Source organism: Plecotus auritus (genome assembly GCF_963455305.1).
Source record: "Plecotus auritus genome assembly, chromosome: 1".
NCBI classification, from domain to species: domain Eukaryota; kingdom Metazoa; phylum Chordata; class Mammalia; order Chiroptera; family Vespertilionidae; genus Plecotus; species Plecotus auritus.
The window spans coordinates 45,560,755-45,586,963 of NC_137770.1; the positions used below are offsets into that span (position 1 = coordinate 45,560,755).

General features: G+C 43.2%; 1 protein-coding gene across 6 annotated transcripts in view; it reads left to right on the forward strand.

Annotated features, from left to right (window-relative positions):
* The window catches only part of NIN (ninein), a 113,204-nt gene that overhangs the window by 11,124 nt on the left and 75,871 nt on the right, over positions 1-26,209 (forward strand). For all 6 annotated transcript variants that reach the window (XR_013960410.1, XM_080664620.1, XM_080664621.1 and 3 more), the window contains exons 4-5: positions 13,752-13,833; positions 26,002-26,177. Coding sequence is in view for 5 of the 6 variants with exons in the window: in XM_080664620.1 (XP_080520746.1) it covers positions 13,752-13,833; positions 26,002-26,177 (258 nt within the window). In the remaining variant the exon portion in view is untranslated. The remainder of the gene's footprint in view (positions 1-13,751; positions 13,834-26,001; positions 26,178-26,209) is intronic.

The window sequence follows — 26,209 nt, forward strand, 5'->3', positions numbered from 1 at the left end:
TTGGCAAACTGGAACAGGGGAGCAGTTATCGATTGATTTGTTAACGACCTGACACCACCAGCCTGCTTTTCATGTCTGCTGTTTGCCTGTGAATAAGGAACACCTAAGTGGTCCGTAGCGTGATATTTACTTAGTGAGGCTGTGATAAAAGTTAAATAGATGTCTGCATATTGATTTCATGTGGGAATTCCTGGTGATGGTCTTGAGAGCAGGGTTGCCATGAATTAATGCACTATGTTCAATTTGCATTTTTTATGAAATTGAATTATTCTCAGATGATCGCATAAACGTGCCCATATGCTGTTAAGACACTATATGGTCTATAATTTTAAAATGTGGGGAAAAAATTCCTTAGAATTCACAGAAGCAATCCATGTACTAACACCTTCTTGGGTATATTGAGGAGAGTCAGAAGTTGTAAAATTCTAAGTTTTTAATGTCAGCCATATGTTTTCTCTTTAGATCTTATTTATAGAAAACTTATAAGGGTTAGGAGTTTGGTTTAATAAAACAGGAGAAGGGAATAGAAGCATGACAAATCTAAATATAGTCATCTGTTCATTAATTCAACAGATATGTATTGTGCTGTATGTGTCCTGCATGTCAGGCATTCTACTAGTCTTATGGGTGCAACTTATGTTTATTGTAAACTACGGTTTTCCATTAAATTGGCTTTTGGATGCATCAGTATTGATCAGTTTCCTGGTTTTAATTTCATCTTTTAAATCTTAACAAGTATAATTTTTAAAATAAAATGAAACTTTAAGTTTACCTTTATTGGAATTAGGCTCAATTAGTCATTTTACCTTGAAAATAAATAAGATAAAAAGCACTGTGCTCTTCAACTAAGAACATGAATATTGTCTATTATTTTATTTAAAAATTCATCTTAAATAATTTTTTGTTCTTTTTTTCTTAAAGCCTAATGTTTCTTTTGTCAGTTGTTAAGGAAAGTAATTTAAATCGACTTGCCATTTTCATGAATTTTTTTTAATAGACCATTTACCCCCCAAATTATGTTTCCATTCATCTGTCTGATCTTGTTTTATAACTTGAAGCCATATTCTCCCTGCACAGTGGTTATATAGGGTGGGGCAAAAGTAGGTTTACAGTTCTGAACAGTTTATTCCTGTATTATTATTCACTAGTTATTGTATTATTTTCCCTATGAACAACTGTAAGCCTACTTTTGCCTCACCATGTATGTGTTTGAAAAGCCGAAAGATTGTGAATCACCAATTTGAAGGAAAGAGGACATTGCTGATAGGTGTTTCCTACTAGTTTATCAGACGAGCTCCATTCATATCTTTGTCACAGTTAAGCAGTTGTCAGGTGGGTGAGACCCCAAGACAAGGGACTCCTCAAGTTACTGAAGAATTTATAGTCTGGTCACATAATGTGAGTAGTACTGGGAGCAAATACTACAAACATTTTTAAAAGGAACCACATTAGCTCCTTTTTAAAAAAAAATCTTTATTGTTGAGAGTGTTACAGATGTCCCCCAGTTGCCCCCCTCCACCCGGTTCCCACCCCACCCCAGGCCTTCACCACCCTATTGTCTGTGTCCATAGGTAATACATATCCTATCTAATAAAAGAGTAATATGCAGATTGACCATCACTCCAACACACAAGATGGCTGCCCCCATGTGGACACAAGATGGCCACCACAAGATGGCCAGCAAGGGAGGGCAGTTGGGAGGGACCAGGCCAGCAGGGGAGGGTAGTTGGGGCGACCAGCCCTGCAGGGAAAGGCAGTTGAGAGGGACCCAGGCCTGCAGGGGAGAGCAGTTGTGGGGGGGACCAGGCCTGCAGGGGAGGGCAGTTGGGGGGGACCCAGGCCTGCAGGGGAGAGCAGTTGGGGGGGACCAGGCCTGCAGGGGAAGGCAGTTAGGGGTGACCAGGCCTGCAGGGGAGGGCAGTTAGGCATCAATCAGGCTGGCAGGGGAGCAGTTAGGCATCAATAAGGCTGGCAGGGGAGTGGTTAGGGGGTGATCAGGAAGGCAGGCAGGCGAGCAGTTGGAAGCCAGCAGTCCTGGATTGTGTTGGGGATGTCCGACTGCCCGTTTAGGCCCGATCCCACCGGGTTCGGGCCTAAACGGGCAGTCGGACATCCCTCGAGGAGTCCCAGATTGGAGAGGGTGCAGGCTGGGCTGAGGGACATTTCTCCCCCCACCCCCCACCTCCCGTGCACGAATTTCGTGCACCGGGCCTCTAGTATGCATATAATATCTTTGGTTAATCTCTTCCCCGTCCCCCACTTCTCTCTGAGATTCGTCAGTCTGTTCCATGTTTCCATGCCTCTTTCTATTTTATTCATCAACTTACTTTGTTCATTAGATTTCTTGTTCATTGAACTAAGTTTTCATCCAAACATCCAATACCCATTGTAGGTGCTTCCTGGTATTGTGTCTTTTAAATGAAGTGTTTCTATATGACTCTCTCTCTCTTTTATTAGAAATCTGGACATAAATATGATCATTTACGTTGGTTTTTTGAAGCCTTTAGTTCTATCCTGATTTAAAAATGCATTTTCCTTTCATTATGGAATATTCTAACTTGAGACAGAGCAGCCCCCTGGGGTTCTGGTGAGTTTCCTTGCTTTACTTTTGATATGAATTTGGACGCTGGCGGGCCCCATGCCCTTGGCACCCTCTGGATTCAGAACACGCTACCCGAAGCAGAACTCATCATCGCTCCAAAGAGTTCCGTGGGTATGCAGACTTTAGTCATCAGAGGCACTTGGAAAAATTTTAGTATTAAATTTTGATACTTGTACAAATATAAAATTTAGCTCAGCTTTCCCACCTTTTATTTTAAAGTGCTTGGCGTTCTTTTATAAATGTCAAGGTTAGTTTCCCATGGAGGATTGCTTTTTTGTTGTTGTTATTTCCAATTCATTAAAAGCTTTTTAAGATTTCTTTCTCTTATACACATTTTAACCACTTGAAAAATAAGTCAGAAATGTAGAAGTATTTCTGATTGTGTGTGTGTGAGAGAGAGAGAGAGAGAGAGAGAGAGAGAGAGAGAGAGAGAGAGAGAGAGAGAGACTTGTTGTTCCACTTATTTATGTATTCATTGGCTGCTTTTCTTGTATGTGCCCTAGCTGGAGATTGAACCGACAACCTTGGTGTATTGAGAAGATGCTCTAACCGACTGAGCTACCTGGCCAGGGCCCAGAAGTACTTTCTGGTGGTGATTATTTGGATTTGTTCTCTGTGTGCAAAATTACACTTGATCATATAGTGCCTATTTATAACCACCTTGTGTTCACGCTTCTGTTTCATGTTATTGATCTGAGGCTTTTTTGAACGCCTTGAAGGGAATGGTGGAAACATTTCTCATTGCATCTCTTAAATGTCTAAAGCTGTGCTGTATCTTACGGTTTAGCCACCATAGAGTAACCTGAAATAGTGAAGGGTATTTTGCGATTCCTAGGTTGGTCTTGTGACTCGGTATCTCTCCATCACTCCCTTTCTTTACAATAATCTCATCTGGGGTCGAATTAAACTCCTAAGGGCATGGGATTCCCGCTTATAGACAAGAAGACATTCTGAGTCAGAGGCTACAAGAGTTGTCTCCATTCTGTATTAACACTTTCTTGTCAAATTCACTGCAGAATTAACTTTGGTTTCGCATACTGTGAACCTTGAGTCCCTTAGAGGTATTTAGTCTGACAAAAGCAAGGGCATAGGGGAGAGCCATTGGGAAGGAGGGCCTTGTGCTCTCAGCAAATGTTGAGAGCAAGTACTGAATAGCTTTTCTTTTCCACCTGCTTTATTGCAGTAGTGATCATCTCTTTCGTCAGAGAAAGTATGGCCAGGAATGCTCACTAAGTTTCCCACAATATCCACCGACACTTTTATGAGGTAGCATCTTGTCTGCATGAGGGCACTTAAAGTTCTTCAGTGTCTGTCATAGGTTTTTGACTTAAATGTTCATCCGTATGACAGAGAAACCTGAGATCCAGAACTCGGAAAAGTACAGTGACTTGTCCAAGGTCAGGCAGCTCACACTTGAAGCAGCACCAGAATGGTAACCCAGATTTCCCAGTCCCCAAGTATGATTGCTGCCTCCACAGCCTCTTCAGACTTTAAATATGCAAAGATGAATCTCATTCTCTGTCCCCCTTCAGCCCTGCCCCCACCACATCAAGATAGTATACTGTTGGAGCACCGTCTTTGAAGTCAGACCTGGATTCATATACTGACTCCTACCACATTTTAGCCATATGGGCATATTATCTTAAATATTCTGAGTCTTGGGTTGTTTATCTGTATAATGGGAAAAATAATGCCCTCCTTGTGAGCTTGTGATTAGGGTTGACCTAGATTGTGTATTTCAAATACATCATAGAGCCAGGTACCCAGCTAACTACTGTGCTCTATAGCTCCTTCCTTCTCTTACACACCTAGAATGGGTATTTGATAAATAATGAGTTTCCAGTGTAGGTATTTCTCTCTTTCCGCGTCCAGCACGGCTAGAGAGCGGGTCCAGTTCCTAAGTAGGGGTGGCTGGGGATTGAGAAATAAAAGAAAGAGACAAGACACAGAGATAGAAGGAAAAGGCTGGGACCGGGTGGGACCACCGTCCTCTTCTGATGGAGAGACAGGGACAGTGACCCAGAGCCAATCCAGTGAGTTTATTTTATATCCCAAATACCAGGAAGTTTCACCAAAAGGTCAAGACAAAAGGAGATTATTTGCATTCTTGAGTAGGCCCTGAGCATTCCTGGTGCTAGGCTGGATTTAGATATCAAAACCACTTCCCCACACCACAGGCTGAAATGAAGGTCAAGCTGACAACACCCTTGCCCTTTTGGCAAGACGTGTTCCCAGGGTGTGGCTTTGCCTGTCGCCTTGGGTTAAGTTGACAATAATTAAATAATGCCCATGTGCCTTCCCAGGCGCTGTCTACATTCCAGCAATGATTTTCTGAGAAATCTTAAGAGTAGAGAATGGATTTGCTAGAAACTTGTATGGTGGTGGTATCATCTATTTCTATCCACAGGCAGGGCTGCTTGGAGCACAACTTCATACAGGTGCTTTCAGTTTTTAAAACTTGCCTTTTCAAATGGCCTTTGCCTCTCTCCATATTGTCTGCAGTACATGACAACTAAGCTGCAATAACTTGAGTGCTTTACTCAGTATCTAACATTTTATAACTATGTCTTTCATTATGAAACTGTCTCTTTGTTCCTCTGTGTCATTTCTCTTTGCATAATGCTGGAAACATTATTTTCCTCTACATTGACCTTCTGAGGAGTCCATATTTCTATACCCATTTCAACTAGCACTATTTTGAATGTTCTCCCCTTGGCTTCTCTTTGTATATGAGATACAAACCTCCTTAGTGTGAAGGTAGTCACATGGACCTTTGTCTTGTTTCACAAGCTCACTTTGTTGAATGCTGGCTCCAGCTCTCTCATCTTAGGTCTGTTTGAAGCACTGCCTGCACACATATGGAAACTGTATGCATTTGATCTCCAAGATTGCACAAGATGATTTTATGCAATGTTAGGTTCCTTATTTTACTTCCTGTGGCTTTTGTGTGTGTGTTTGTGTGTGTGTGTGTGTGTGTGTGGTTTAAAATAGCATTTGTTTCTTATGTGGTGCTTAAATTCTTTTTTCAGAAAGGCAAATTGTGTTTCTAAAAAAGCATTCATGTGAAATTTGGGGAGCAAAAGTGATGAGGCACATTTCTGTTAAGCGGTGGTGACACATGACAGAAAATATCAGACTTGACTGGTCTTCCTGTTAATTTAGTTTAAATGTCATGTGTGTTTTCAGTCAGTCATGTAATTTTCCCATTGCTGCAAACTGCCCTTTGAGGCATACAAGATATAGGAATGCTTGTAAAATGAATGGCAGCAATTATTATTCAAATGAGGAGGTACCAGCCAGGGTGTGCACAGCTCCAAAGCTAGTTACCCCGTGAGATTTAATTGCATTGTATATTTGTGGTGATTTCTAAATTTTAACATAATACAATAGTAAAACTCCCTTGGAGGAGGAAAAAATGGTACTTAAAAATTCCAGTTACTGAAGTCAGTGAGCCCACTGATGCAAGCTTCTTCACAATAGAGGGCATTTATTAACATTTTGGTTCTGGGTTGCGCCCTAAGGGGCTTTTCTGCCACATCAGTATTCATGAGCCTTGATGGAAAATAGCAGTCACCTGCCTCTATTAGAGAACTATCTTCTTGAAAGATACGAAATTTACTTCTGTTTCAAGTGGAGGGTCCAGAATCTATATACCCTTGCAAGGAGGAAAATGAAGATCAATCTAAGAATTAAAGCTGTTCCAATATTTTTTAAATTGAGGTAATATTGGTTAATAATATTATATAAGTTCCAGGTATACAGCATTATAATTCACTATCTTTATACACTACAACATGCTCACCACCAAAAGTCGAGTTTCCATCTGTTGCCATAGAATTGACCCCCTTTACCCATTTCACCCTCCCCCACTGCTCGAGTGGTTTTGAACAATTTGCCAGGTTTCTGTTTTTGCATTTTTAGATTTTTTTGTTTGTAGGGGAAAAAGGGCTCACCTAGGTCAGTGGTCGGCAAACTGCGGCTCGCGAGCCGCGGTTTGCTGCTCTGTTGACTAATGAGTTTGCCAACCACTGACCTAGACTCTCAATTGCAATAATTACAGGCTGTTGTTGTTCCTTGTGATTAAGCCCCTATCCCAGTGGTCGGCAAACTCATTAGTGAACAGAGCGGCAAACTGCGGCTCTGTGAGCCACATGTGGCTCGCAGAGCCGCAGTTTGCCGACCACTGACCTAGGTAGACATTGTTGGATTATAAAGTTCTCTGAGTTAATAATGATGTATAGTATTTTATAGACCCTTTTCTTCTAAAATGTGGTGGATTTAATACATTATAAGTCCATTTTAGAAAACTTTAAGCTCTGCCTGTGAATATCTTGGAGAAGTCAAATGTCACCAGAGTCCCTATTTTCCTCCCCCTTGACCAGGTAGGATATGCCAATTGGTCAGAGGCCCCTACTAGCTTCTTTTTTTTTTTATATATATATATATTTTTAAATAAATCTTTATTCAGATTATTACAATTATTTCTCCTTTTTCCCCCCATAGCTCCCCTCCACCCCTTTCCCACCCCACCTTCTGCCCTTACCTCCCCCCCACTGTCCTCATCCATAGGTGTATGATTTTTGTCCATTCTCTTCATGAAACCCCCATACCCCTTTCCCCCTGAGAATTATCAGTCCACTCCCTTTCTATGCCCCTGATTCTATTATATTCACCAGATTATTCTGTTCCTCAGGTTTTTAATTCACTTGATTTTTAGGTTCGCTTGTTGATAGATATGTATTTGTTGTTCATAATTTTTCTCTTTACTTTTTTCTTCTTCCTCTTCTTTAAGAATACCTTTCAGCATTTCATATAATACTGCTTTGGTGGTGATGAACTCCTTCAGCTTTTTCTTATCTGTGAAGCTCTTTATCTGCCCTTCAATTCTAAATGATAGCTTTGCTGGGTAGAGTAATCTTGGTTGTAGGTTCTTGCTATTCATCACATTGAAAATTTCTTGCCACTCTCGTCTGGCCTGCATAGTTTCTGTTGAGAAGTCAGCTGACAGTCCTATGGGTGCTCCCTTGTAGGTAATTAACTGTTTTTCTCTTGCTGCTTTTAATATTCTCTCTTTGTCTTTTGCTCTTGGCATTTTAATTATGATGTGTCTTGGTGTGGTCCTCTTTGGATTCCTTTTGTTTGGGGTTCTGTGGGCTTCCTGGACTTGTAAGTCTATTTCTTTCACCAGGTGGGGGAAGTTTTCGGTCATTATTTCTTCAAATAGGTTTTCAGTATCTTGCTCTCTCTCTTCTTCTGGCACCCCCATAATTCTGATGTTGGTACGCTTGAAGTTGTCCCAGAGTCTTCTTACATTATCTTCAACTTTTTGGATTTTTTTTTTTTGCTTTTTGCTTTTTCGGTTGAGTGTTTTTTGCTTCTTTGTATTTCAGTTCTTTGACTTGATTCTTGTGTTCCTCTATTCTGTTTCTGGGTCTCTGTATAATATTTTTTATTTCAGTCAGTGTATGTTTAATTTCTAGTTGGTCCTTTTTCATATCTTCGAGGGTCTCGTTATATTTATCGGCCTTTTCTAGGATATTCTTAAAAAGTCTTATAACCGTGGTTTTGAATTCTATATCCAGTCGTTTGTTTTCCTCCATTTCTTTCGTTTGTGATCTGATTCTTTGACCCCGCATTTTCACTGATTCCCTGAGTTGGTAAGGTAGATATTTGTGCTAGGTTTCCAATATGGCCCAGTGGGTCTGCTTCCCCAGTTAACCTGAGGTGGACACTCTTGGTGCACCCCTTTGTGGACTGTGTGTACAGCCTTGTTGTAATTAAGTCTTTATTGTTGTTGGTATCACTGGGAAGAATTGACCTCCGGGCCAGTTGGCTGTAAGGATCAGCTGTGTCTATGCTGGGAGAAGTTCGGTGCTGGAGACAGCCTTATAGGATTAGACTTGCCAAATTGCAATAGCCTCTGTGCTCAGCTTGGATGGGGTGGAGTCTCAGTCTTGGCTTCCTGTCAGCCTTGCCCTTGCGCGCATGTGCGCTTTCAGTCCTCCGCCTTCCCCAGCTCGAGTCTCCGCCTGAGAGTCCAGACTCCCCCCACAAGAGCGTGGGTCCCCAGGGGCTCGCCTGGAACTGGGGTTCACTGCAGTCAGAACTGGGGCTCAGTGCAGTCAGGATCCTCTGACTCCCTTCCACTAGGGAAAGCCTGTGGCAACCTCCGCAGCCTTTGTGCGCACTGGCCCGCATGCGCCTTCAGACTTCTGCCTTTCCCAGCTCGAGTCTCCGCCCGAGAGTCCAGACTTTCCCCGTAAGAGCGTGGGTCCCCAGGGGTTCGCCCGGAACTGGGGTTCAGTGCAGTCAGAACTGGGGTTCAGTGCGGTCGGAGGCTTCCTTCCCCCTTCCGCCAGAGAAAGTCAGCCAGGCTCTCAGCCGCCCTTCCTCTCTGCGCACACAAAGCCCCTTTGCCGTACCTCCAATTCTCTGTGAGCTTTTCTCTTTCCTTCTAGTTGTAGAATTTTCACTCAGCCAGCTTTCCTGTGGTTCTGGATGGTGTCAGTTCTGTCTTTTAGTTGTAGTTTTGAAATTGTTGTGCGAGGCAGCAGTTTAGGTGTTTACCTATGCCGCCATCTTGGTTTCTCTCTCTACTAGCTTCTTTTTGTCTCTTTCAGAACACTTACCAGATTCTACCTCGTAGTTACCAATACACTTTCTTCTTTTCTTCCCCTTTCCATCCTCCCACCCTCTAGAGTCGAGAGTAGCTGATAAACTCCGTGAGGGCAGAGGTTCTGTGTCCCTTGATCTTGTATCCTCTGAAGCCCCCGTGGGCTGCTTTCTACTTAGTGGCTTCGTGTAAAGTTGAGGATTTGACTTGGAGCAGCTGAGGGATTTCCCTGAGAGGTCAGACCAGGCTGGAGCAGCCTGGGGCAGGCGAGTTGCTGCACTTTAATGTGTCCAGTGAGAAGGCCTGGTTTCTCCAAGTAACTCCTTCACCTTAAGACGTGTGGCCTTGGGCGAGGCACCGGCCTTCTCTGAGCCTCTCTCAATTCTAAGGAGGGATGCCTGCTTTGACCATTCACATGGATATTGTGAGGGCCAAATGACCAAATGCTCAGGAAAGAAAGAACCTATGCTAATGCCCCCATTCATCTAGTAGTTTTATCCAGGACCCACATTAATAATATTTTCTAATAACTGGATCTCCTACCCCAATTAGTGGCAGCCTTTTAAAAGAAAAAATAGGTTAACCATTGGGAATTAAAACTTTTTTACTAATGTCTTGCCCTATTAAAGAGTATATTAAGCAATACAAGATTTTTCTTGATCAGGCGTCCTCAAACTATGGCCCGCGGGCCACATGCGGCCCACCAAGGACATTTATCCGGCCCGCCAGGTGCCACTGCCTGTCCTGCTTAGCAGCCGACTCATCCCGGGCCCGCAGTGCGCATAGGAATTTGTTCATAGTTGTTTTTTTAAACTATAGTCCGGCCCTCCAACGGTCTGAGGGACAGTGAACTGGCCCCCTGTTTAAAAAGGAGTCTGAGGACTCCTGTAATCTTGATCATTTAAATCTTCGTGGTCTATCACTTATTTTTCTATAAGAGTGATACCCTCCAGATTTTTTTAAAAATATATTTTATTGATTTTTTACAGAGAGGAAAGGAGAGGTATAGAGAGTTAGAAACATCGATGAGAGAGAAACATCGATTCAGCTGCCTCTTGCACACTCCCTACTGGGGATGTGCCCGCAACCAAGGTACATGCCCTTGACCGGAATCGAACCTGGGACCCTTCAGTCCGCAGGCCGACGCTCTATCCACTGAGCCAAACCGGTTAGAGCTACCCTCCAGATTTTTAAAATAATTTTTTTAATTTTTAAAATTGATTTTAGAGGAAAAGAGAGAGGGAGAGAGAGAGAAACATCAATGTGAGAGAGAAACTTCTATCTGTTGCTTACAACCTGGGTGTGTGCCCTGACTGGAAATCAAACCCGAGACCTTTCTGTGTACCAGATGATGCTCCAATCACCTGAGTCACACTGGCCAAGACTAATACCCTCAGGATTTACTTAGCAGCACATAGATCCTTGCCCTAACACTAAATAATCCCAACCTATTAAGTTTTTTAGGGCATGTGACCTTTTTTATGTAATTTATATAGTTTTTTTAAAATAGTTAAAGTACAAAATATTTATACTCTATTTTTGTTAGAGGGAGGTTGGTTAGTCTTTCTTCCTTCACACTATGTCAGTACTTATTTCTTGTACTTGCCTTGGAGTACTCCATCTTTTTTTTTTTTTTTTGCTGCTTCTAATCTGTAGCGGGTTGGGAAACAGGATAATGAAGCTTAAACTAAACCAGGTAGAGTGAGAATAAAGAGCTTGTGAGTTGGTTCTGTGGCATTCTCTCTGAGAGGACCAAGAGCTTCATGGTGCTGTCCTGAGCTTTGGACACCACTGCGTGTATCCCGATTGTCTGCCATGCTCTAGATCACTGAGTCTGAGAGGTACGCAGCCTGCACATACATGAGGATGATACTCTCTCAGAGGTGGGTGTGCTTGTATGAGGCTTAAGCGTCCCTTAAATAATGGTATAATCGAGCCTTGGGAGTTGATTAGAATTAACTTCCAGATTATAGCTGTTTTGGTCATTTTGCAGGGGAGGGCGGGTATAAAACTGAGATACAGAGACCCCAGGATGATTTTCATGGCTAATGCTCACTGAATTGAACTGTTAGGACAAAATTCAGAGGGTTCTTTCCTGTTACCTCTCTCAAAATATCTTCAGAAGACCCAGCAGAGGCCCCGAGACAAGGATAAAGGATTTGAAAGTCTCAGAACGAGCACCTCACTACTGAATCAGGAGCCTCTTTCTGTTCATTTCATAACTCTGGCACTGAGAGGCTTCGGTTTCATTCAGGTCACCTCCATTAATATCTGAAGACAGAGAAGAAACCTGGAGCTGGGGTCCCTAAACACAGTAGGCTGGATCATTTGCTCCAATGCTGGACAACTTCCAGAGCGTGGGGGCGAGGCAGGCTCCTGGCTTCCCTGCTGTCACCCTCCAGCCACCCCCAACACACACACACACACACACACACACACACACACACACACACACACACTCACTCCTACTCAGCTCATTGGTTACTCTCATGGTCAGTTGCTTTGCTTGAGAATTCAGCCATGTTTCTCTGTAAAAGTGGTGAAGATAGTTATGATGAATATTATACCTGTTAGTAGTAGTAACTTCCACTTGCTGAGTGAGTATCTAATAAGTCCCAGGAAGTTCTAGACACTTTACAAAACTCCCTAACCCTTCTATGAGGGAGGTGATATTATAAATAACAAAATGTATGCAGTGCTCTTAACACACAGCACCTGCCTGACTCCCATGACATTTCCTGAAAATGTGTGCTCCATGGCAGCAGGCACTTCGGTCACTCATTCACTGCTGTATCACCAGGGCCTAGGACAGTGCCTGGTGCATAGCAGATGCTCAGCAAATGTTTGTTGAATGAATCATAGATATTAGTTGTTAGCCCCATTTTTACAGATGAGCAAACCAAAGCTCGGAGAGGTTTAGTAATTTAGCCAGCTCACAGAAGGAAGTGAGTCACTGAGTCAGGATGGGAACCAAAAGCCTGTGCTCCTAACCTCCCCCCAACCCCAGCCCCCCAAGGAGGCATGACTGTGGCAGGAAGTAGTAAAATGCCTGGACATGACCCTGAGCGGGGAGCCCTTGGGTGTGTGATGTCTGTGGACTGGCTGATTGGAAAGATGGCCTTGCCTCTGGGAACTGGAGCTGGGATGCCACAGGGCCTGAACCCCTCCTCTGACCTTGGGACACTGCAGGGTCCCTCCTCCCTCCCCCAGGCTTCTCAGCAATTTGTAATCTGTGAAACCTAATTAGCACAGTTTCCATTTCTACAATCTTTTAACCCTTTCATTGATTGTATGGCCCTGGCTCCCTTGACAGATTTCTGCCCTGGCTCTGATTATGCTGATTTTTAGTCTGCATGATCTGAAGGAATATGATTTTAGAATGTAATTCCAATTAATCAAAACGAATGTGGTAGGGAAATCACATGTGCTTTGGGAGAGTCTGGTAAGTTGCAAGTATATACAATTTTATGACAGGAATCTCAGTGGATTCCTCTCCTTTGCCTTGATTTGCATGGATAAGACATTATATGCTTTTTCTTCCATTGTTTAAATGACTAGTGAGGTTTGTTGCTTTTCCAGTTGTAATTTGAAAGTGTGTTTTATCTGTCACCTGTATTTAAACTCCTAGGCACTGTTTTGTAATGATATCCAAAGAGACCAAAACAGCACGGATTACAAATTTGCTGACTTTGTGTTTAATGTGGGCTTCTGTATAAGTAGATGCTAGAATGATGGTGAGAAGAAATACAATCTCTCTCTGACCCATGATAAGACCCCCATACATTTACATTATAGGAGAGTATACTTGGCCAGAAAGAAAATCATTAACCCCTTTAGCCAAAGTGATATTCCTGTTCTAAGTATTTACTTAAATAAAGCTCAGGTTCTTTCCCAAAGTGAAGGTAACTGTGTTTTTAAGAATTCAGGAAAATGCTTTCCAAGGTCCTTTTATCCTTTGTGTTTGCTATCGATTCTTGCTTGTTTATAGAATCATAGGGGCCTTAGGACATAAATATTAGATACCTGCCCCAGGCAAGACAGTATTCAAGTCATCCTCAAAAGGTAACTTACTTCTTTCTAGAAATCTTAAGAGAGAAAAGCATCTTTGGAGCATCATTACAATGGATCATTTACTTGAGAAGCTTTTCCTAATATCTAACCTAACATCTTTCTTTTCTGGTCTTGTTCAGAAAAATAAAAGTAGTTAAGAGTTCCAAACACACCCTCTTCTGTGTTTTATGAAGAAGGTTTTGAATAAGTATTGATATTAGCATTTATGACTCTGGGTTGAATAAATATTGATATTGATATTACCATTTCTGACACTGTGGTGTCAAAAATAATCAGCCCACTTTCCCTCTAGTGTTTTAGGGAAATGAAGGGGAGGGGAGGGAAAAGGGAACAAAAGCAGGTTATGACTTACTTCAAGGCTCTCAGGCTGCTAACAAATGGTTCTGGTACCTTGTATGTAGATGGGTTTGTTACCTTAAGACTGTGGGAACTGTTGTGAATTTCTTTTTAATTGCTTGTTTTTAGGTGCATTTTGACCAGTTTAAAGAAGCGTTAATACTTATCTTGTCTAGAACTCTATCAAATGAAGAACACTTTCAGGAACCAGGTAAGGACACTACCTGTTTTCTCTACATGTCCCTTTCAAAGTTGTGCAGGGAAGAATGTGGGGACCTCGAAGCATGTCTGTGAGAGATTTGGGGCATCTGCCTTTCCCAGATTGAGCAGTTATTTTCAGTGACTTGTCTTCTGATATTATCTTAAAAGCCTTGCAGCTGTTGAACACTAAAATGAGACTTCCTACAACAACAGCGAATTGTGGAAGAAATAATTGGATTGTTCCTAGGCAATATGTCAGATGGTGGGCAATAACTCATATTATTTGAATGATACTTCCTCTGCCCTTATTTCCTGTGTGCATGGAAGGATATGCTTGAGGGAGAGGGGAGTTTTGCCTGAAAGAAGAAGGGTGGTCAATCTAGAGATAATTGTACTTAGTTCCCAGTGAATGGGTAACACTCCACTGTAGACATGATTACATCCTATTTAATAAAAGAGTAATATGCAAATTAATCATCACTCTGCAACAAAAATGACGGTGCCCATAGGCACAAGATGGCGGCGCCCAGTCCTCTCAGCCCGCCGGAGTCCCCCAGTCTCAGGGAGGGCTGCCGCTGAGAGCCTGCAGAGTAAGTCGCCTGGCGGAATGCTGCCCAGAGGCCCTCCTGACCCTTTATAAAAAACAAAAACTAATTCACTACCCACGGCCAGATCCCCTTCCAACGGCAGCAGCCTGGGCTGGGGTCTTAGCCAGGGAAGGGCGCGCACCCCCACTGCGCGATCCCCCTCCCAGCAGCAGCAGCTTGGGCTGGGGTCTCAGCCTGGTAGGGGCTCACACCCCCACTGCTCAATCCCCCTCCCAGTGGCAGCAGCTTGGGCTGGGGTCTCAGCCCGGGAGAGGCACGATCCGCTGCCAGCAGCCGCAGCCTGGGCTGGGGTCTCAGCCTGAGAAGGGCGCGCACCCCCACTGCGCGATCCCCACCCAGCTGCAGCAGCCTGGGGTCTCAGCCACTGAGTCACACCAGCCAGGCAGATATGGAGGAATCTTAAATGTTTCTTTTTTAAAAAAAATATATTTTATTGATTTTTTACAGAGAGGAAGGGAGAGGGATAGAGAGCTAGAAACATCTATGAGAGAGAAACATCGATCAGCTGCCTCCTGCACACTCCCCACTGGGTATGTGCCCCCAACCAAGGTACATACCCTTGACCGGAATTGAACCTGGGACCCTTGAGTCTGCAGGCTGATGCTCCATCCACCTAGCCAAACCAGTTAGGGCTGACCAATATGTTAAAGAAAAAACCCTATCTAATAAAGAGGGAATATGGAGGGGAGGGCATTTGGGGGTGACCGGGTTGGCAGGGGAGGGCAGTTGGGGACGATCGGGCTGGTAGGGGAGCAGTTAGGCATCGATCAGGCTGGCAGGGGAGTGGTTAGGGGGTGACCAGGCTGGCAGGCAGAAGCAGTTAGGGGCAATCAGGCAGGCAGGCAAGCAGTTGGGAGCCAGCAGTCCTGGATTGTGAAAGGGATGTCTGACTGCCTATTTACAGGCAGTCAGACATCCCCCGAGGGGTCCCAGATTGGAGAGGGTGCAGGTTGGGCTGAGGGACACCCCCTCCCAGTGCACAAATTTCGTGCACCGGGCCTCTAGTTTTATTATAATTGTTTATCTCCCCCCACCTCAAGTGAAAGTTTTTGAGGACCATTTGATTCATGTTTGTATTTTCAGGGCCTAGTAGAATGCTTAACCCATAGTAAGCATTCAAATGTTAATGGCTTTAATATGTTTCATTGAGTTTTAAAAAGGCACCATAGATTATAAAACACATTCTTTTATGTATATCTATGAAGAAAACTTGTTGCCAATTATTGTAAAATGGGCTCAATTGTAAGACACATCCTAATTTCAGTGTTCAAATCTAGGTGTGTAATTTTGTGGGGGGGGGCGGTGAGAGAGAGAGAATCGATGAAATATGATAAACATCTAAGGGGCAGTTTAAACAGTGTTGAAATTTGAATTAAGTACAGTCCAGTTTTATCAAATCAGTGGTTATTGAGCTAGGGCTGGAGTTTGACTATAATGGGGTATCAGGGAATTTGGAGTGGTGGTGATGAAACTGTTTAATATCTTGACTATTGGTGGTATACAGATTTCATGAGTTTTTTCAACCCACGAAACTATGCACTGAAAGGATGGAATTTACTCTGTAAAGATTTTTATTTATCTTAATAAACTCTACTTTTAAAAGAAGAATATAAAAAATATAGTCCAGTTTTTGAGACTGAGGAGAAATCATTAACATTTACCGCTACAAGGAGTCATTCAATGTGACCTATTTAGACGAAGCACAGATGGGAACTCATTTCTTATCCTCACTGGTGATCCAGTTCTTCGTCCACCTTCTGAAGTGCTCCAGATTCGTGTCACATGTATGAATGCTGTGGTTAGCACTGTTGGATTCCGGGTCTACTCTCCCCCTTTTGCATATGGTGACCACCCCTGAGAAGGTCATCACTAACCTGAGGCCTGCCAGAGCCTGGGAAGCCCACAGTGAGCGTGAGGGAGGTTGTCGCCTTCCACACTAACATTACAATTTCTGTGGGTGGCCACTGCTGGAACATGGACTTTTGCTCTTCTGGGGTCTCCCATTTTATTGATGTTTTTCCTCATTTAAGGTTGTCTGTCATCTTGACAACAATAGTGCAATATCTAGGGACCCTGAATAGAGCTATGGTGACATCACCACATTGTAGTTAATGTGAGCATAGGTAATGGAGGCGTAAGTTCCATATTATTCTGGAGACTGTAATGTGCTTTTATGCAGGTTTGGAAGGGGCAGCCCTGCTACTAGTCCACATGATCCTTTTGCTGCCCTTTCTTCAAAACCTGTACTGTCCCTTAAATTATAGACCGTATCATTGTCGGGCTGGAGAGAACGCTGCCATTTTTTCATGAGCAAATTGAGGCCTGAAGGGGGACATAGCTTAAATGCTCACAGATAGTGGCAGAGGAGAAGGCTGACGCTGTATCGCCAGAATGTGACTTCAGGAGCCGTTAGGTTCAGGGTGTTGACCCTCAGGTGGATGAGCTGGGGATAAACCCATCCTTAGGGCAGCCTGGCCTGGGAGATTCTTACATGTGGCCAGAGGCAGCAGGAAGGCATGAATAAGACTGAGTTTCGCCCTAACTGGTTTGGCTCAGTGGATAGAGCATCGGCCTGCAGACTGAAGGGTCCCAGGTTTGATTCCGGTCAGGGGCGTGTGCCTTAGTTGCAGGCACATCCCCAGTAGGAGGTGTGCAGGAGGCAGCTGATCGATGTTTCTAACTCTCTATCCCTCTCCCTTCCTCTCTGTAAAAAATTAATAAAATATATTTTAAAAGAAAGAAAAGAGTGAGTTTCACCTGATCGTTAGTGCTGGGGAGGCCTGTGCCCTCAGCATTATTTGGCTGTTCAGGACTTAATTCATCTTCTACCATGAGGGCTGTGGTATTTTCATCTTGCCTTTTGAAATCAGAGGATCTCCTAGACTTTGGAAAGGCACTAAAAACATAGGAGGGTCACAGTACATACATAGCCTTAGAAACTGAATGGGTCATGAATTGATATTTTATAACATCTTTAGTTTTTATGCATTAAAAATCCAAGATGCTGTATCAAATTGTAATAGAAAAGCCAGTTTGATGTGGTGGAAAGAGCTTGGAGCCGGGAGTTATGAAAGACTGTCCAGGCCCTTTTAAGTGGGTGGTCACTTTGTATGTAAACGTGTTTGTACTGGAAATACTTAGAATACTTTCGGCTCCAAGATTTCATTGTGTTGTCTCCTAATATCTGAATGACATTATCTACTTTTATGAAAAACTTAGCTTTCTGTTGCTGTAAGATTTTACCTAACATAAATTGACACTATCAAGTTTTGCTTCCTAAGACAGATGCCCAGTATATGACATGCTATCATATTCCCCTAATAAAAAAGCAGTTATCTATAAATAATACAAAAACAAAGCTATAATAGGATTTGAGAGGAGATGGAATTATGTCATTATTTCCATAGTCTTGGGTTCCACCATTTATATCTTCTTTCAGGTACAGTTTCTTTATGTTTAGAATTAGAAGGTATGGACTAGATTATTTTCAGCATCCTTTTAACTCTGATATTTATAATTCTAAATTTTAGGAAGAGAGTGTTTTCTTAAAAAAGCAAAAAATAACCACCACAACAATATGACAATATAAAGAAAAATACTGAAATTCAGATAAGGGCAGAAAAATGGATTGGGTTTGTAGGGAATCCTTTTGTAAATTCCAAACTGATTAACATTGCCAGTGAGATAACTCCCTCGTATCTACATCTCCAATTACATTTTTTAATTATTTTCCTGGAAGAAGTGAGGGACAACAACTTAATTATTAGTCATTTATTCAGTTTGCTACGGCCTTGGAGTAGATGGTGTTTGGATGGAACTGCTGGCACAGGCTGTGAGCTGGGTAGCATCAACATGCTGCTTGGATCTGCCTCCGGAGAGTTTGTCCTCAGTTGATGCATCTTGCATTAGATTCCTGTTCTATAGTCCATGTTAGCATAATGCAGGTGGCCCTTTCTTTCCCTGAAATGGTTAATGTAAAATATCTTTCCTTTGTTTATCTGGTGAGGGAAAACTCAGGTTCAGAAAAGCCAAATCATTAGAAAAATAAGACTAGACATGGTTTTGGTTCTTTTGTAATAAACGTTCCTAATTCTAGGAACTATCCTACTTTTAATTATTTTCTTTATATTATGAAGAAGTTATGACTGTAATAAACAGATACCCTTCATTCAGTTGGCTAATGTGCCTTGAAACAGGTCTGATGACTAGACATTATACTAGATCCTGAATTGCAAGGATTGAAAATTTGGGTTTGCAGCTATATTCAGAGGCCTTGGGCCAGGCCCTTCTGTTTTTAAGAGTTATTATACACAGATAGCCCAACAGGCGTGTTCTGCTGCCCTCTCTTTGGTTAAGTAAGATAAGGAAGAATTGTATCTGTAGGATGCTACCAGTAAAGACCAGAACATTTCTCCATAAATTAAAAGCAAAATAGCCCTGGCCGGTGTGGCTCAGTTGGTTGAGTGCCATCTCATGCACTGAAAGGTTGTGGGCTTGATTCCTGGTCAGTGCACATGCCCAGGTTTTTTTGGGGTTCCATCCTGGTTTCTCACATCAATGTTTCTCTCTCTCTCTCCCCCTTCCTCTCTCTCTAAAATCAACAAAAAATGTTTTGTTTTAAAGCAAAATACAACCACTACCACTATCACTACCAACAGCAGAGGAGAGTGTGGGGAGTCAGTTCATGAGGTCAGGGGGAACAGGAAACGCTCCCACCCAGTGGTGGCCAGGTAAAATGGTAGGACCTTCTGGAATTATGAAAAACATTAGGCACCAAAAACTATAAAAATGCCTTTGGCTAATTAATGGTACTCTCAGATTTTATACTATAGAAATAGTTATGAATGTGTACAAGGACATGTATATAAGGATAGTCATTTAAAATAGGGAAAATATATATCCAGCATAAATATTTGATAATGGATTGGTTAGGCAAATTATGATGTATCTTGTATAATCAAAGACCAAGCAGCTATTAAACTGTGCTATAGAAAATACTTATTAGTATGATGACTTTACTAAGGGTAAAAAGGCAATCTTTAAAAATATATATGATGTGTGCAAAAACATACTCATGTTATTTAAAATGAAATCAGTACGGGTGGTGAATTTTTATAATGAAACAGTTTACTCAGGAGTTCTGCTGATGTTGTAAGTTTATTTCAGCTTCAATATATGAGAAGGTTTCAAACGGGGAATGATCGATGATCGTTTCTACAAGGAGTGTCAGAGCTTTTGCTGTGTCCCTTTCACACCAGCCCATTGCCAGAGGGAAAGGAGGGAAAGGAAAAGAAAATGAGGGCAATAATGAGATGGAGACAGCTTTAGTTTCTGAGATGATGGACTGGATAACGAAACTATGCATTTGCCACTGATCTTACCTACTACACAAAATGAGGTCAAGGAAATTTGCTGGGAGATTGAGGGCTGGGAGATTCTCCCTGACTTTGCTGCACTGGGGCCCCATGTGGGTGCTCTCCCTGATCCCTGGCTCCTCCCAGGAGAAGGCTGGAGAAACAATCCTATCGTCATGATCTACTCAAAAGAGTTTTCTCTTGACTGACCTTCACCTGCAGTCACCCTCCTGTGATGCAAACCTTCCCCTCCAAAATCCCTCCCAGGCAAGGCTATTCTGAGCCACCCCCATTACCTTCATGTCTAGAGGCAGCTGTGTTCCGGCAAGATTCATCGTTGAGACTGATAGGAACTGATGCCTTTGCATTCAGGGAGGACCTGAAAGCATCAGCAGAGAGGAGGAGCTGGGAGCACTGTGACATGGGCCTGGAAGCTGCTGCCCCAGAAGGGCTGTGTGCACACAGTGTGGGGTGATGACCTTGTCTGCTGAGGACCTCCTAGGGGCACACTGGGAGCACACTGGGAGGCAGAAGGAATGGCGGGTCATGTCGGAAGGCTTTTCTGATGTCCTTTTTATGTTGTTCGTTCTCTCTTGGCCTTTCTCTTCCCCTCCCCTCCTTGGGACAGCCCCCACCTCACTTCTTCTTTCCACCATTCCAGTTCACTTCTACCCTCCTCTCCTCCTCTCCCCTCTCCCCACTTTTCCTTAACCTCTTGGTCTCCTCCCCCATCTGGTCTGACTTCCCCTGCCCTCCATTAACCTCTGGGTCTCTGCCCATCTTCTGTTCTCACCCCCTTCTCTGTCAGTCTCAATCTGTCTTTCTATCTCTCTAAGTCAAGCATGTCAAACTCGCGGTCCATGGACTGCATGCAGCCCACAATGAATATTTTTGCAGCCCAGCCAATATAACGGTATGTAAGAAACGTTTTAATAAAAATTTTATAACTTAATTTTTACAATATCCTGTTATACATAATTATTAATAACAAACTACAACGTTCGCTAATGACTGATTACTGTAATCATGTTGCATCCATTTCCCTTACTCGCAGGCACACCATTTCTCCCCACTGATACTAGCAGAGAATGTTTCAGCAGCCGATTGCTATGTCATTAGTCTTGGACTAACTTGTTTGGTGTGCACAACAGGAAATATTTCACTTTCGGAAAACAAGAAAAATAGGTTTATTTGCGTTACGCTTATTTATTTGTGCAGTCATTAAGTGTCTGGTAAGTTAATGTTCAAGAAAATATTAATTTCTATTAAAATGTTCTGTTATTTTATGTTAAGGATTACTCATTTATTTCAGCCCTTTGTATTCAGCATGTCTCTATTGAAGTAAACCTACATTTCTACGAAAATTGAAGCTTTCATTTTTTTGCAGCCCACATAAACTTAAACCTTGTTTATTGGGCCCGTGTTAGCCTTTGAGTTTGACATGCTTGCTCTATGTCTTTCTCCATCTCTGTCTCTCTCTTTCTCTCTCTCTCTCTCTCTCTCTCTCTCTCTCTCTCTCTCTCTCTCTCTCTCTCTGGCAGTCACTGTTGATCTGTCTTGGTCCCCCCTTTGATGCTTTCTCCTCCCTGTTCTCTCTTGTAGAATCAGGTGTGGCTGCACTCTCACTGTATGATACCTGTGTAATGGTGCATCAGAGTGGACGAGGAGGTGGGGATGTGCTGTGGGCTGGGCGGTGCTCATTTGCTGCACGACTGCCTTTTCCCAGGGAAGCTTCTGGAGTACTTCACCATTAACCATTGTACCCGCTTCATTTTTGTCTTATCTTCACATAGACTTCAGGACTCCTGTGAGCTGAGCAGAAATGTAGTGTAGAGAGAGAGCCTCAGACTAGGGGTGCCCCTGTGCTGAGGTCCTTTGGAAGGAGGTACAGGCCTGGGAGTGATTTCCTGGGCTGACTAAATGGGGCAGGAAGGGAGGCAGACAGCAAGGCCCTGCATGAGCAATTCCAAAATAAGAATATCAGCACCAAAAAGGCAGGGCTGTCTTCTGCATCCTGGAAATATCTTTATTTTTAGGAACAAGGAATTTTGATTTAAAAAAAATGATAAAATATCCATATTATCCCTCAATAGGTACAAGATAGCACCATGGCGGGTGTTCCGTAAACATGAGCTGCGTGACCCGGCCTCGTACTGGAGTGCATCTTGAAACTGCTTTCACTTCCCATAATGTGCTCTGGATGCTGCTTCATTCCAGCTCTTCAGCTTGTGTTTTTGTACACAGAGTGTTGATTGAATGACTGGTGTTTAGGCTTTCTGGTAACTGTCTCGGCTTCCTCTGGGGCCCTCATTGCTTTGCCTCTGGCATCGGGAGAGCTCAGCATTCCAAGTGGCACTCTGCGGCACCCTGGTGGCTGAGGCGGTCCTGGGAGAGGGCACTGCTCTGTCAGAGTCCGGGAAGGAAGGGAGTCGGGTCGGGTTGGGGTGGGAGAGTGTCGGTCGTTTTCCCTGCCTGCAGCTGGCTTATCCCCTGAGGCTTATCTCACTGACATTGTATTTCAGTTTTTCTCTTATTATAAGTACGGGACATTCTGGTCACAAGTCATACCTGTGCCAGGTGGCCCACGCTGCTTCTGGAAGGTGAACATTATCACAGGTGCCTCTTCTTGGGACAGATGAGATGTGGAGTGAAGAATGTGGTGTCTGGGCATCCAGATTGTGTTTCATTTCTAAGGCTAGAAGTAACGGTTTGGTGTTTTGTTGTTGTTGCTTTGTTTTTTGTCTTCTGAATTCTAATTAGATTTTTAAAATGTTTTGCCTACCTGCTCTTGAGAGACTGTGAGTTGCTTCCATATTACTCCAGCAGTTTTTAGAAATTGAATCAAACCAACTGTTTGGTTTATGGAATAAAGCCTAGACCAGGGGTGGGCAAACTTTTTGACTCGAGGGCCACAATGGGTTCTTAAACTGGACCGGAGGGCCGGAACAAAAGCATGGATGGAGTGTTTGTGTGAACTAATATAAATTCAAAGTAAAGGAGCAGAGGGGAGAGCAAGAGAACCGGATAGAACAGCCGGATCCGGCCCGCGGGCCGTAGTTTGCCCACGGCTGGCCTAGACCATCAAATTAGGTCAGGTAGGATGCGCCTCATAATAAGGTCTCCAGGGTGACATCCAAGACTCCTCCAGGCAGGCAGGGCTTGCCTGCTTCCCCTCAAGGCCCATTTTTATTTGTAAGTAGTGATGACAAATAGGAGACATGGAAAATGGGAAAGTAGGGAAAATGACGTAGACGCGTGACAATCCAGGTAGGATTATGAATATATGTTCAAGGAAATGAAACACCAAGAGCAGGGCACTCCTTTATGATGGTGTTTGTTCCACTGGCGTTTCCCCTCTCTCCTTGGAGCTCATGATTGGAGCAGTTACGTACAGTTATGTCAAGGGAAGCAAGAGGATGTCAAATGGCCCATAGATAAAAGTGTTCTAATATGAAACCCTGAACTGTGTAAGTTACATCTGGATGCACTCATAAAATACATGAACTTTGCCCCAGGGCTGCGGGTTGACAAGCCTTCATTGGGCATGGTGGGGGGCGGGGGAAGGCACTCTTCCATTCAGGTGGGTACGTGTCTTTAGGTCCCCAGGAGGCCTCCTGCTCCGTGGGCTGCCGCTGTGCACTTGTAAAGGCCTGATTGAGGTTGATAGGAGAATAATGGAGTTTTCAAATACTTAACAACAATGATGGTTGACCACGTATGTTCTCTCTGGATCTCCTTTTGCCCTCTTTTCCTTTTTTTTATCTTGTAAGTACAATGAAGCTGGTGCTCTGAATAGGAGAGGGATGTGTGAGTGTGTAAATTTAAGAAGTAACTTTTTCATTGGTGCGATTAGTCTCATGTACTGGTCACATGGGTAAGTTGGGAAATTCAGTACGAGGAAACCTTAATATCCCACTTATCCTTTGTGTGTGCTAATATCCCTATTCCAAAAAGATGGTACTGTTTAATAAAGTTTCTCTGAAAATTGACTTTGTGATATAATGTATATTCTGTGAAAAATGTTAAAGTTTGCTCAAAATTAGTTATAATAATAAAATAAATAATTTTTTAAAGTTTCTGGCAACACAAAAATAAGTAAGTGAATAGATTGACTCAAAACCCACAGGATTCCTAATGGTTCACAATCCGTTACCTTCCGCTGCTTAGAAAAAAGCTGTTTCAAATCTACCCCTGCTCGCTGCGCAGCATGGGGTATTGAGTGGGAGACAGCCAAGGAGTCGTTTCTTGGGCAGGTGGGTTTGGATTAAATCACAGGGGGTTTTCGAACATGGTTGCTTTGACCCACCGCTGGTTCTCCTTGGGGAAAAGAACAGCGTGCATTTGGAGCTGCTGGGCCACTTCCGTCCACAGACCATGGCTGTTCTCCCACTGGGAAAACCCTGCGTCCCATTTTCTGATGTTACCATTTTCCTTTTCATCTTTTCCAAGCCCCCCACCATCCCTAATGGTGTATCTTGTTGTCTGTCAGTAAAATTTAAGAATATGTCATAAATTAAGGATGGTTCTGCATTGCCTCTTATCTGACTAGCATCTGTGGGTGTCAGCTGCCAACAAGTAGCTCGGGTGTCTGGGCCGATCCTGAATACTCACAGGCTGACACACTCTCTTCTGATAAAAGGTACCTTCATATGTGCATGCGGGTTTCAATATAAATGTTGTATGCCTCAATACAACTGTAAGAGAATCGCTCGACCTAATACAATGACTTGGCTGGGACTTTTAAAAAGCTGGATATAAATATCGCTAGAAATTATAGAGCAAGCATAAGTACTTCACTCTGAGCTCTGCTGAGCATTTTCAGGATGCTTCTGACTGCATCTGTGAAATCTGAGCTTATACAGAGGAAGGGCAATGGGGGAGGGGGGCCGAGATAGTCAAACCGGGTCACCTGTCTTTCCAGGGAAACTACCAAGTAATGGCGAACCCCTAACGTGGTTTCAGTGATGATAAAGGAAAGGTTTTGCACTTTTCATTCTTATCTAATCAGCCACCCTCATTTTGTTGGTGTGTGTACATACCTCCTCTACAAATCTACATGCATGAGTTCAGACATGTCTTGTTAGGGCTGTCATGTTCAAACAGAACAGATTTTGTTCTCCAGAGAGACATTCTGTCTATGTGGATGATAAGAATCAAAGTATTGCCAGTCTTTTGTATGTTAATGAAATATTTTCTTCTCCTAATTCTGTGCAACAACAACAGAAAACCTATATCTAAGATGACATGTGCATAGAGTGAAGTATTTATTTTATTGCTTTAAAGCTGTTAAAGGGAAAAAAGGATAGTTGGTGGTGGTGGTGGTGGTGGTGGTAGTGGTGGTGGTCGTGATGATAATGGTGATCATGATGATGATGGTGATGATGGTGATGAGGGTAATGGTGGTGATGGTGGTGGTGAATGTTGAACCTGTGACACATTATGTCAAAATGCTGAAGTCCTTTAAGGTCAAGAGAGGACTCTCTCCTTATGCATAAGTCTTTTTATTTTGTACACACTGAAACTCTTGAAGAAGGAAAAAACATAATACACCACTTTTCTTAATGCAGTTTCACATTTGCTATTTAATTCCACAGCATTTAATTTTATAATGAGCTCCGGATGCCAGGTTTTGTATAGGCGATGAGCTGTCATTAATTGATTCGGATCTGCTGTGTCAGTTTCTTTGTTCTGTCATCCTACTTGTCTGATAGATCAGAAAGGAGGATGATTAACAAAGGAGCCCCTGAGGTACGAGAGGGGTGTTTCAGACTAGTTGCTGTGAGTCCTAACTTTACAGTGCTGATGCGGTGTTTGTTTTATCATGACTTTCTAAGACTTCCTCCAGTGTGTCTCTTTGTTAGTATGATCGCTCCCTCTTGCTTTCCTGCAAAATACCAGCTTAATAAACAGAACAAATATGACCCCTTGCTTTGTCCTGATCCTCATTCTGTACTTTTAACCCAATCCATCCCTGCCGGCATTGCGTCTCTCCCATCATATGCAGAGAGGTACTCGGGTGCAATAAATCCTTCAGAATTAGAAGCCGTGCTCAGCATTTGACCTGGTGGCTCACACACACCCTCGTCCACCACAGCTGGCAAATGGTGGTGGTTTATTTTGGGGCTGGTATAAGAGGCTGCGTCTGACGGCTGTGAGTGTCAGCTCAGGGCTGAGATTGTCCTATAATGTGGCCTCAACTCTTGTCTCCATGTCCAGACTGCTCACTAGAAGCTCAGCCCAAATATGTCAGAGGTGGGAAGCGTTACGGACGAAGGTCCTTACCGGAGTTTCAAGAATCCGTGGAGGAGTTCGCGGAGGTGACCGTGATTGAGCCCCTTGAAGAAGAAGAAGAAGCAAGGTCTTCACACATCCCGGCCGGAGACCACCATGAGGTAAGGCATCGGACAGACACATCCATCTGGAC